Below are 12,867 nucleotides of genomic sequence, written 5' to 3'. Positions count from 1 at the left end.
AGTTAGTACTGTAATGGGTTACTTTGTAACGCGTACCATCTTCCAGAGAAAACACTGTTCACAAACTGCTCCAAACAGCTCTGTTGTAGTCCAGCATTTACTTCTGTGACGAACGTGCGTCACTTTGTAACACACGTTATAATGCTCGCCTAGCTGCTAGCGTGGCACGCCCTCATACTCTGCAACTGATAAGCTAGCAGTACTTAATGCGCATGTGCGACTCCCAACAAAGATAGTACAGAAGTAAGATGTCTCACTCTGGAGCTCAACACACAGGGTGAAAAGCGGAGCTGCAGCAATGTGCAGTACAACAAATATATGGTGTTTTCTGAAAATTAAACCACATAAACCTATTCTGGTACAACCTCTAAATACAATTATAAACCTGAAAATGAGCATAATGTGAAGTCTGTTTGTTTTGTTGGAGCTCAACAACAGAGGTGTTTTTTCTAAATGTATTGGGATTGGGAATTATTACTGTATTTGTTATCTATTTTACAGTTACAGCTTTGGGCAAATGTGTCTTGATACACAGTTTGTTTGCATTATTAAATTAACGCAACAGCATTGCAATTAAATGGTATGTGCCAGGTCCCTGAGCCACAGCGAAGCAAGGCAACCTATTTTGATGGACCTCCACTTCTGTTTTGGTACAGGAACACCTTGGGATTTTAGTTTTTGATGTTTGTGATGGTTTTTGTATGAACTTACAGCATTTCTGTGGGCTTTGGTTGTTGCGGATAAGAACCTTCTGATTTGCAGCACGGAACAGTCTTGTCCAGTTGACAGTGTTGTAGTAGCAAAGCTGGCTGTTCTCTGCAATGTGGACATTCCCGGCGCTAATCTCTCTCAGCGACTGGAGCTGCAGTGATGAGATGACCTGCTGCTTTAACACCAGCAGGGAGATCCCACTGAGAGAGAAGAATGGGTAAAGGTGAGAGGAGGAGAGAGCCAGCAAGGAGGGGGAGGAAGATGAGAGGAGCCGGAAGAGAAGGGATGAGGTATAACAGGGAGTGGAAAGGAAAGAGGCAGAGAACATGGATTTATTTCACAGGTTTTGACGGCTGAATCAGTTCCTTTTTTTGGTCATGTTATCACAGAATCACGTAATCGTTGAAGGTTGTATTCTCTTGCAGATGGCCTTATATCCTTAAAGTAAGATTGTGTTCACGATTAAATAATACAAAAAAAATTCAAAACACTTACACATGCATCCTACACCTAAACTTGACAAGTCTTGATTAGCGCTCAACATTTCCACTGAATTGAAAACACTAAAGCAGAAAAGGGGCTTATGTATTTACTGTCATTCATATGGGACATGATTAGTGCAAGACGGTAACATTGCAACAGACACATGGCACATGAAGCTTCTTTGTTTATATTGTTCAATAATTTGCACTTGAAAAGTATAACTTGCATTTGACAGCAGGCTGGTCTGATGGTGCAATTCAATTCTGGAATATACTTCCTTGAATTTTGAATGATATATAAATACAAATGTAATCTATATCTAATATATATTCTAATATATATATATATATATATATATATATTTTATTATTATTATTATTATTATTTTTCTTCACTTTTACCTCAGTGTGCATCTAGTGCTGCCAGCCTCTATGTTGCACTTTATGCTGCAAGCCACAGAGTCATTTGAATGCAAATGTACTGGATTGTAGTACAAAATCCAAACAGAACATTTAGGAGGGTGCAACTGCTCAGTGGAAAACATACTTTCAGTATGTTAAAGTAAACATTCAAACATAACAAATACTAGTACTAAAGTGGGAAAAACAAGTAGCAACATTCCAAGTGGTCTTGTTGAAGACACATGACCATTAAGCCACACCACTGGAGTAAGACCAATCTCCACGTGGTCGTCTGTGTGTACAATTATTACACCACAGTATCATCACTTAACAATAATACAGTGTGTAGATTAAAAAACTTCAAACTTCAGTTAATACACTGCATCTGCTTAATTCTTATTTCATATTTTTTCTTTGTTGCTGCATTTTGCTATATGCTGCTGCAACAAGATATCTTCAACAGCTTTCTTTTCATCATTCTACCCTCAAGCCTCTCTTTCTTCCTTTTATTCTTCAATGCCCCCCACCAGTCACCGTACGCCCCACTTTCACAGGTTAAAAATGACAGGAGGCCAGTGGGGTGCAATCAGATAGTATGCAGGATCAAGCATGGGCTCAGGGTGGGTGGCAGGCTGTAATTTGTACTGCAGCCTGCTGTTTCCATCTGCAGGTGCATGACACACAGGTGCATGCACACACATCCTCATGCACACATTCAGACACACACACCAAGACGCACTACATCCTACAGTCCACACTTTGCCATCAGCTGTACACACACTCACTTTGTTTCCATATAAATGTCACAATAAATTTTAGAGCACCTTTGGAAAAATCACTAAAAACTAAATGATAAATAATTATATTCCATCAGCTGGGTAAAAACAACAAGAAGTTGGCGTCTTAGATGTCAAAACAAAACTATCACAAAAATGTTTCAGGCACCAACCAATTCTTTGGTACCAATTTCTTACTGACTTAATGACTATAGAAGCGTATCCAACCAAACCACATTTACTTTTAATTTGCATTTAAATGATTTGAATATATAAATCAAACTACTTAAAATCTACTGCTAGATGCAATTATTTTAGCAATTTGGGAGGACGCTACGCTCTTCAATCCTTTATCTTGTTTTGAGTGTTGAAGAGTGCAACAATGGAAGTTTCACAGCATGTCACAAACTCTGCACTACCTTATGGTAGCATGTTTTTACTTTACGTGTTAATATAAACACAATTCCACTGATGTGTCAATGAAGGGAAAGTAGAAGAAGAGTGCCAACTAGTAACCAGGTTGAAAGAATCGGCTTTGCAAATGTTTTTCTAAAGAAGCAAATGCACCTCAAGGATACACACAATACGTTTTGGGGCGTAATACTGAATGTAAACATGTTCAATGTTTATTTACAAGGAAACTCCACAAGGGAACCTTAAATCATGTACAGATCTAATTACATAGTCACTGATTTAGTGAGAAGGTGTACAGTATTACATTTGACAAATCCAATCACCAATGAATTTACCCTTTTATTAATTCCCCAAAGAGCTCTAGTTTTAAAGAAAATTCATGTTTTGCTACATTGCTACTTTTTCGCTACAAACTAAACCCATATATTTATTACCAGCTTGCCTTTTCTTTCTAAGTGCTAAGCTCTAATTGAGGCAGTGTTGACACAGCTATGATATACAGTAAATTACACTCATAGTCTAAAAACATATCTAATCACAGCAAAGCTATTATGTTCTCAGGTGTGTACCTGTACAGTGCTCTTCCCCCGATAGTTGCAAGGTTGGAGAAAACACTCAGGTCTGTCATGTTGTCAGGCCAAGACTGGATGTTCAAAAAGCCTAAATGGGGACACAGACACACACAGGCACACATGTTATACTGTATTGAGTCACCAGTACTGACAGACTAATATCAGCTGTCTATCATATCCTCTATTTCACACAGTGACAAGAATAAAATGAGTAGGGAGAGTTGGCATCTCTCTAGAATTAGCAACATTCCAGGACCACACCACCTGAGTCTCATCTCAAACCAGCCAGGCACTTCTACGCCACAAAAACTTCATAGGCACAGCAACTCCACAGGGGAGTTTGGTGCCAGCTAAAACGAGTGCAAAGTTGATTTATCAATAATTTTTTTGCATTTCCTTTATCTGCTTCTCTACTCTTGAATCATTTAAAATATTAAATGAATAGCTGAGAGGATGGCTGTGGCTAGGGTTTTCAATAATGGATTTAGATATATGAAATATTTAGTAGAGAAACGGTAAAGGGGTACAATCCCTAAGCCAAGACAAGAGCACCAACAAAACAGTTGGATGAGGCTGTGAGACTCAGGAAATATACAGGTAGAGGAGTAAAGGTAAGAGATGAGGAGGAAGAAGTTGGAATTAAGGGACGTCCAGGTAACTATAACAACAAAGACAAATGCTACAAATTACTTTAGCATTAAAGGAAAAAACATAGGCCACAGGGTGCTGTTGTATTGCCTTCCTCATAAAGAAGGAAGAGAAGGAGGTGGTGGTGGTGGATGGTGAGAAAAAACCTTGTAGGTATGATGGGCAAGGTGGTGTATTCTCCAATCAATGAACGGTTTTGACTCCATTATATTAAACTGTGTGTTTTTCATCCCAATGGATGCATGTGAATTTCTGTTCATCCAAAAAAGGAAGGGATGGTGGAGGGAGGTAGGGTCTCAGTGAATGCTTATTAAGAGTGTTTTATGAAGAATTAAGGGGAAGAAAAAAAGTCAGGTAATTGTGAAGAATTACCTACCAGGGCTCCTGCAAATGGACATGAGCTGAATTTGATACATATCCTTACACTAGAGCTATACTTATTCTTCTGCAAGAGCACAAGAGTAATATCCAAACGTGGACACGAAAAGAAAATGTTTCAATATTATTATTTTTTAACACAATGCTTCTCTGTATAATATAAGTTTAACTTTTTATTATTTACTCTTTTCTCCCTTTTCCCAGAGAAAATACAACATTGGTATAATAACACCTTCCATTATGATAGAACAGTAATGGGATTCCATCATGAAGTATTTGATATTTATACAGAATCCTAAAATTGATTGCAGGAAAATGGTTGTTTGTAAAAGATAACAGTAGTTTTGATATGTGTCCATGTTTTTATTGCATCCCTGTTCCTGACCTAATGGTGTGTAGTTAGGGCCTCTTAGCCCAGAAGCAGCAGCGCTATAGAATCGTTAGTGTTGTACTTGTCGGCACTAATCGTCTTAATGACAAAACCTACAGCGCTGAAGCACCTCACAGCTCCATCATAGTGCTCTATCGGGGGATGCGGGTGCCTCCTAATAAAGGTAACAAGCTGCTGCCTGCTGCACACTTGCCTGTGCTAATGTAATACTGGGCTAATAGCTCACATATGCTATGCTTATATAAGGCAGGTACAGATTCTCTGCAGACCGTGTGCATTTAGAGAACTTATAAATATACACAGCTAAGAGTTACATTTTCATAAAACCTTTACAACATATTTTTTCTCAACTCGATACTGCTCAGTAAAATGATTTTAAAAAGGAGGCTTTGACCGAAGAAGGCACAGCGTAGGCATGACTAATATTCATCAACATGGTGGTCAACACTACAGAATGAGCCTTAATGAGATGCTTCAATCGGTGAATGTGAATGTAGTGTGTGTCTATGTCTACAGCTATAAATAAACAAAGAAAAGAGGAAATGGTGTGAATTTTCTGCAGTGTTTAGTGATGAACATTGATAGCTCATGTGAAAAAAAATGTGGAGTGCCTGTTCCCTGTGTCTGAAATTCTAATTTCATCTTAATACATTTGTCTTAATCAATTCAATGTCTACTTTTAGCACAAAAAAACAACAACTGAACTGTCTTCCTGTTTTTAATCTGTGAAAACGGCAGCTGGACAATATTGTTCCTACTGTTAGGGCTTTGGACAGGTTAACTGGGATGGTGCTGATGATGAAGCATCCTAGATCCTTGTTTGTGCTCAATGGTAAAGCTATTGTTTTGGAGTAAAAGAGAAAGTCTGATGATATTCTTGATTTTTCTTATTATACAGAAATTGCATTAAAGGACCAAATACCAACAATGACGTGCTTCTATTGACATGTATTGTTTGTGTAGCCTGACACTACATACAACACACAACATCAACTGTTGTCCAAAAACTACTTAAAACACATCATTAAGCAAAGGTGTCGCCCTGGGTGACATGTTCCTTCATTACAATAAACACAGGCACTGTAGTTCTTTTTTAGTCAATATATATATATAAATCGTCCTGATGCATTAAATAGTCAAGGGTGCACCAAATGTATATTAATCCTCATCTAAAAATAATCGTAATGTGCACTCTTTACTGCTTTTTGAGTAATTTTTTTGATTAAAGCTAATTAATTAATTAACTAATTAATTACTGAGCCTCTTAAATCCAAACTATGTATTTGTGACCTGTTGTAAAGGATTTATAGTAGATCTTCAGTAAGAATGAATGGGCTCGGGGTTGAGTGAAGCAGACTGGGTTGGAAAGTCAGAAAGTACTGTATGGAAAGATTAACCGCAGCTTTGTTGGTTCTGGGGTCTCATTTATAAATGTGGCGTATGCACAAAACGGGGCTGAAAATGTGCGTACGCCACTTCCCACGCAAAGGTTGTGATTTATAAAAAACAAACTTGACGGGAGAATGTGCGGTCCTCCACGCAAACTCTGACCCATGCGTACGCACATTTTGGAGACAATGGGAATTGGCGACGTATATGGTGAGGTGGTGAACTGACTGACTGCAGAACGTAAATGTGGGAATAATGATTACTCTTAATATTTTCAAGTATTAATGCCTCACGCACACTCCATATCGCACACTCCTCACTCCATATCATCCACGTTACCATGAAGATTAAATCCAGCAGTGTTATTTGGGCTTGTACTGAGTGATAATTGTACCATAAACACCTTGTAAAATCCAACTCAAATCTTTCATGAAAATTTGTTATTAATGTTTAATTGGCGCTGTCTCACCGTCACATTGTCCGCTACGGATCGCAGGAGGATGAGACGGCCCGACTGCATGGAATACAGGAGAGCATTTAAATACCCTACCATTAGATAACTGCAGAACACAGTGTAAATAACTAAATATCTGTCTTTCATGCTGTGCATATATCATCAAATGTCAAAGTCTGGAAATACAGCCGTTAAGCTCTCGCGCAATCGTTACCCTTAATGTCCTCGTTATCCGTCCTAACTTTAATACTGTTCGTGATAAAACCTGCATGAAGAAAAGTGTGTTTGCCTATTACACTTTCGTCTTCAAATTGTATCTCGGGGTTGGGGATACCACTAGTTGATGCTGTGATTTTGGCAAGGTGTTAACAATCACAATATGTTGTAAACATATAAAGTCTGCGGTAAACCCGTGCGTAATGCTGCACAATGGCACTGCTGGCCCTGCAGGAGGACTACGCCAACGGAACAATCAGGAGAAAAAGAGGCTTCAGGGACCATGACGATGACTGGCTAATATGCCGATTTAAATTCCCTAAAGCTGTGCTCTTGGATCTATGTACTGAATTGGGTCCAGTAGAGAGGGCATCGCGCCGGACCCATGCCATCCCAGTCCAAATACAGGTCCTCGCCACTCTGGGTGCAAGCGGATGTTTCCGGAGGGAAATGTCAAACAGCTAAGTGTTTTATATAAATACTATATACAATCTTCAACTTTATCGCTTAGGCTTGTTTTTATATAATATATAGTTCTGTTAAATCTTATCATATATGTCTGGTATATCAAAGCTGTCCCCGAGTGCTGTAATGCCTGCCGTTTTGGACGTCTGAGAAGTTTTTAGCTTTTTTCCCCGCCAGTCATCATGATTCGGCATGACGAAAGAACAACTGCCAGGGTCATTAACATACTGATCAGCATTCATGAGGTGCTTTGCATTGACTATTTATGGTTAAAAATGGGCGTGTACAGGGCGGGATAAGAGGCTGATTCACGTACGCACTCTTGTGGGTAATCTGTGATTTATAAAGGGAACATTGCTTAAAGATGTGCGTACGCACATCTTTGGGCCGTACGCCATTTTTGGCTTTTGGGCGTACGTTCACTTTTAGTAAGGATCCTTTAAATGGGATTTGATGACAACAAGAAAACACGGAATAACAGGCTATCTCATGTGTAAACAAATAAAACCTAATCTTAATCTTTCAGTGGCCCTCGCCTTCTTCTCACTTCTGTCAATGAGCGGAAAAAGCAAAGTGAAAAGATCACCTAGCAGCGGTTCATGTTCTGCTGAGAACCACATCAGTGACATACCAATGCACATGACAAATTACATTGTGAAGCCACATCACAAGCAAATGTTAAGAGTGCTTATTGCTTAGTGCTTAGTGCTTATGCCTATTGTGGTGATTACATTCCGAGCCACAACAGTTAGAAACGCACTTGTGCTAAATTGCACGAGTTGATCGCCCATTCTTTGGGTGAAACCTGAACTGGTGATATGTCTTTAAAGATGCTGCAAAACAGAAGCAAGATTCACTCAAAGAAAGAAAAAGAATTAAGAAAGAAAGAAAGAAAAGAAGTGAAGTGAGAGAGAGAGACGTTTGTGCTGGTGTGTAGGATTAGAGCTGTCCTACACAGCTCATTTGAAAGCTAGAGCAATGCCAGTTGCGACCTTTGGGTCACAAAGGCAGGTTGGCTGCCTCTGTCAGAAGTCGTTTTCTCTTGACAGCTCAGAGAGATGACAAGCTGAGCTGACACACATCTCTGACTACATGGTGTTTGGCCAAAGGTTTGTCCCCATCACCTGCTCTCAAACTGCCATCACTAAACAAAAGAGGAAACAATTCTTTCTTTTCATTCTTCATATTTTTAGTTAATTTTAGTTAGTTAAACAAACATGCTTTAGAAATGCACTCAGGGAGGGATTTCTACAGCTACTTGAAAGGCAGAATGAAACATTTTCTGTGCATTTTACACATTTTGAGCTCACAATCTGAAGCAGCAGCTAATTACGCAGTTAATGACTATTGCTTACTAATTGTATTTCTGCCGTGCACCTTTTGCAAAGGCAGATTCTGAGGCAATCTTTTAGACCAAGCACAATCAAGTTGTATCTGATGGTTTCTTACCCCTTACAAGATGATATAGATTTGATTGTTTGTTTTGTGATTTTGTTATTTGATTATTCCATTTGAGTAGATTTTTCTTTCCATTCCAGTCTATTATCTTTCTTTCTGTTTTCCCTCTTTTAAGTCCTTTAACTTGTGCTTGTGCTAAAGGATTGACCCATTGTTGACCATTGGGTCGCAACTAGCTGGAAAACAAATGAATCCGAAATTAGATTTTTGGATATTACATATATTACATTTAAAGTATAATTATCGTCAAATATATTAATATTTGCTTGCCATCAGTTGTGGTAAAATATAAATGTGTGATGTATTCCAGGGATGCCTTTTACTACCAAAATAGAAATAATCCTGCAACATCAGACATAAGATAAATGCATATTTTTAAGGGGAAATGGGGGTATTGTTTCATAAAGCTTCTGCTTGTGTAAAACCCCTTTATAAGTCAAAAATGTCACCAACAGTATTTTAACAGTAATATTTTCTCATTTCATGAGGGAGTGTCACATCGGAGATTCAAGGTTTCTTTCAGATGGCGCTGTCAAATATCTGGGCTGGAAACATGACAGCATAAATGCAGCTCAGAAGTGGTGGTGGTGGCGGCATAGAGGAGCTGGAGGATTAACAATGTGCACCACATGTTCTGGATCTTTTCTTCATGGTGCATAAAGGGAGAGCTGGGACTGTGGGACAAGGCTAGGGACTCCCAGAGGGAGAAGCAGCAGAGAGACAGAGGAGATTGAAAGACTCATCTGATATTCATCTTATGCTGCAATGTCTGTCCTTGGTGTGGACAGTCTTAGGGGGAGGGGGTGAGACTTGAGCAAATACGCACACAGATATACACACGCACGCACACATGCAAAGGTAAGAGTAATTCATTTTTTTGTTTGGTTATTAATTCGTATGCATGTGCAGAGATGTATGTTGTGTAAGTGATACCACTCACCTGTGATCTCCCGAACGGTGCGGAATACATTGAGTTTTTCTGGGTCCAAAGCTTCAATATTGTGATAGACATCCCTGTGAATGATAATGGAAGATCAGAACACCACAAACACAAAGAGAAAGACCACAATATCCACATTTTACACTGCAAAGATAAGCCATGTGCTTCTTAATCACAGCAATGCCAAATAAGCAGCACTCACCTAGACAAAGAACATGACAATTTAGAATATCTGATCAAATCAGTAAGGCATGTTATCTATGTATAGCATGTATTGTTTGTCTTGCTAAAGTTGCTAAAATACTTGTGAATGATTACTTGAATGCATGCATACTGTATCCATTCATGCGTGACTAAAAGCCCTCCTGTTGTGAGAAGGAGTACTGTGGAGTGTCCCCATCAGAACAGAACATTTATTCAGACAATTAAAACCATTCCTACATTTTATCGGGGCTTTAAGGTGATACTGTTATCTCGAGGAATTTAAATTAAAAGTTAAATGTGGTAATGGATTTGGGTTGAAAGAGAAGTGAGCTAGAAGGGTAACTTGCCTAGGAATGCCTTATGAACAAAAATAAAGCTGTGTCTTTACATTCTATCACAAAGAGAAAACAATCCCACATTCTGATATAGTTCACAGCAATGAGTTCTAAAACCATCCCCAGTAATAAAATGGAGAGTACTGTGGTGTATCTAGTGATTTCAGTGTGGATGGGGCTGCGTGCATTTACAAAACATCACAATAATCTATGACTGACATTATAGTTGATTAAACAATTGTCATTCTGTTTTCAAAAGAGAAGCATGAGTGAATCCTGTCTAGTGCACCCAGTTTAATTCTCACCTTCTTTGTGAGCTCAAGCAGGTGTGTTTTAAATGAAAGCTTTTCCTTTAGCCAAATGCACAGATATTTGTAATCTGTGACACGTTCAATATGGGACCCATTCAGGGACAAATGCTACAGGCATCATGATCACACTTCCTTGGCCTTGTCAATAGCATAATTTAGGTCTTAGACTCATCTAGAACCAATCTAAGGTTTTTCAAGGATTTCTGCACATAGTCAAATGCACATTGAATATTTGACACAGCATGCTCCACAGATGGCGCATAAGGATAAAGAATGGTATCATCTGCATAATAAAATGTGCTTTGCAGATGTCTACTGAGGCACATATATGATCAATTTACATAGTCAACAATAATGTGCCTACAATTGAACTTTGTGGCACAGCATTTTTAAATCTTACAGTTTTTTTTATCTTAAAACATATTTCATTTTAACATTATCAATACAGGATTTCATTAATCAAAAGCTATACTCTTTAGACAGGATGTAAAACGTCCAAACATGATCACAGTTCCACTATTTCACCCCCTCTTTTATCATTCTGATAAGCTACATGTTCTTGAATCTAACCCTTTGATCCCAGTGATGAGGAACACCAGGTTGCCGTTGATTTTGGTGCAGTTGACAAACTTGTCGATGTTGCTGGAGTCTACAGTCTGAGCAGCCTGCAGGCTGGCTGTACCAATGCCATCACATGCTGAAACACACAGTGAGGTATAAGAATTAGTTTGATCTAAATGTCTTTATAACACCAACATGTTAAAAACAACTGAGATTTAAAGGCATGTGCACCATTTTAAAATAGCAGTATATGATGCTTCAATGCACAATATGTTTTTTTGTATTAATACTCTAAAACAGATGTATCCATTGATGATGCAGCTGCTAGTTGTTTCTACAGGTTTTCCAATCAGCATGACATTATTGTGATTATATACATGTATCAGAACTAATGTGGTAATGATTTATTTATGTGCAAATTCTACACATGGCATCCTTTTGGCATGCCCAATATTAACAGTGATAGATTACCAAAAATGATTTGCTTTAACAACTTCATAAATGGCTAAATAACTGGGAACATAATACATTACTGATAAGTTGCTATATTATTAAACATCTGTTTGTGGTTTACCTTTTGGGCAGATGTCAGTACAAGGAATGCACATCTTAATGCGGTTCTCTTCCACCTCCATCTTGTTACTCGGGCATGCTCTCACACATGAGCTATGGTCCACCACAAAGTTATCTGAAAGACAATTCACCGTAAATGTCAAGTGCAGATGGCTGCTGTTTGTCACACAGGAACATACAGTGCAATAAGTGGCACTTGCTGTACAGACAATCACATAAAAAGTGTTGAAAGTCACTTTCATTCACTTTGTCTGACAGAGGCTCTTCGGATGGACATGAATTGCATTAAAGGGTAAACCCTTCGTTTGGATTTTTTTGCATCCAAACTTAAATATTTAATAAAATGAATGTTTAATTATAAAATCATGTACATTTTTACTAATACGTGAATTATCATTAAAGTAATTTTACATGATTGTGCAACTCACAATTTGTGTGTCTACTGCTTTCTTATTTTGAATTTATATTGGACTGTGTTTAATTTTTAAAAGTCTCTATTCAGTTGGAAGAACAACCCAAACTATAGGAAAGGAGCTCATTGAAATAGCTGTCTGTAGCCTCTAGCAGGTCACTAACCACTGACCCTATCTAAACATTTAAATGGCACACGTTACAGTGGGCCACTTATATACAACTACCACAAAGGAAACACACAAACAAAAAATATACACTACATTTTGTGATACCCTTTAAACAAGCCTGAAATATGCACAGAACAACAAGTTACTGTTTTAAAGCAGCAGAAAGGGATTTGTACTTTTATCACACTAAACATTTAAATGGTTACATTATACTGCATGTCTAAAAGTAACACTGCCTCCAAGCACAAGTCCCACTTTCCTCCCTGCTGGTTGGTCTTTTCACTGATGTTGGAAACAGCGTGGGGCGTCCACAATTAGCTGTGGGCATAGTGAGTGGTTGGTAGTTAGCTAGGTAGTGGTCACAGAATAAAGGAGTAATACTAAGACTAACAATGTTGCAAAGAAGTAAGATGATATACAGTATGATGGTGATGCAGACCAATCCACTGTTCTTGTTATTCTGCAAAGATCAATAGCTCAATGCAAAAAACTATTCAAAGGTATTGAGCAAAGGGACCAAACAGATGTTACCCGCAAACCACAGAAACTACAGGTGGGACAAATTCAGCAGCCAGGTCCTTGTATCTACAATGGTTTGCAGCCTCT

General features: G+C 38.4%; 1 protein-coding gene across 2 annotated transcripts in view; it reads right to left on the bottom strand.

Moving 5' to 3' along the window:
- Positions 1–12,867, bottom strand: part of LOC116050203 (receptor tyrosine-protein kinase erbB-4-like) — a 406,202-nt gene that overhangs the window by 114,006 nt on the left and 279,329 nt on the right. For both annotated transcript variants that reach the window (XM_031300194.2, XM_031300196.2), the window contains exons 8-12: positions 11,682–11,795; positions 11,117–11,243; positions 9,697–9,770; positions 3,355–3,445; positions 712–911 (exon numbers count right to left, since the gene is read on the bottom strand). In XM_031300194.2, the coding sequence (XP_031156054.1) occupies positions 712–911; positions 3,355–3,445; positions 9,697–9,770; positions 11,117–11,243; positions 11,682–11,795 (606 nt within the window). The remainder of the gene's footprint in view (positions 1–711; positions 912–3,354; positions 3,446–9,696; positions 9,771–11,116; positions 11,244–11,681; positions 11,796–12,867) is intronic.

The sequence above is a fragment of the Sander lucioperca genome, chromosome 8 (genome assembly GCF_008315115.2).
Source record: "Sander lucioperca isolate FBNREF2018 chromosome 8, SLUC_FBN_1.2, whole genome shotgun sequence".
NCBI lineage: Eukaryota > Metazoa > Chordata > Actinopteri > Perciformes > Percidae > Sander > Sander lucioperca.
This window is presented reverse-complemented; position numbering and strand designations above follow the sequence as displayed.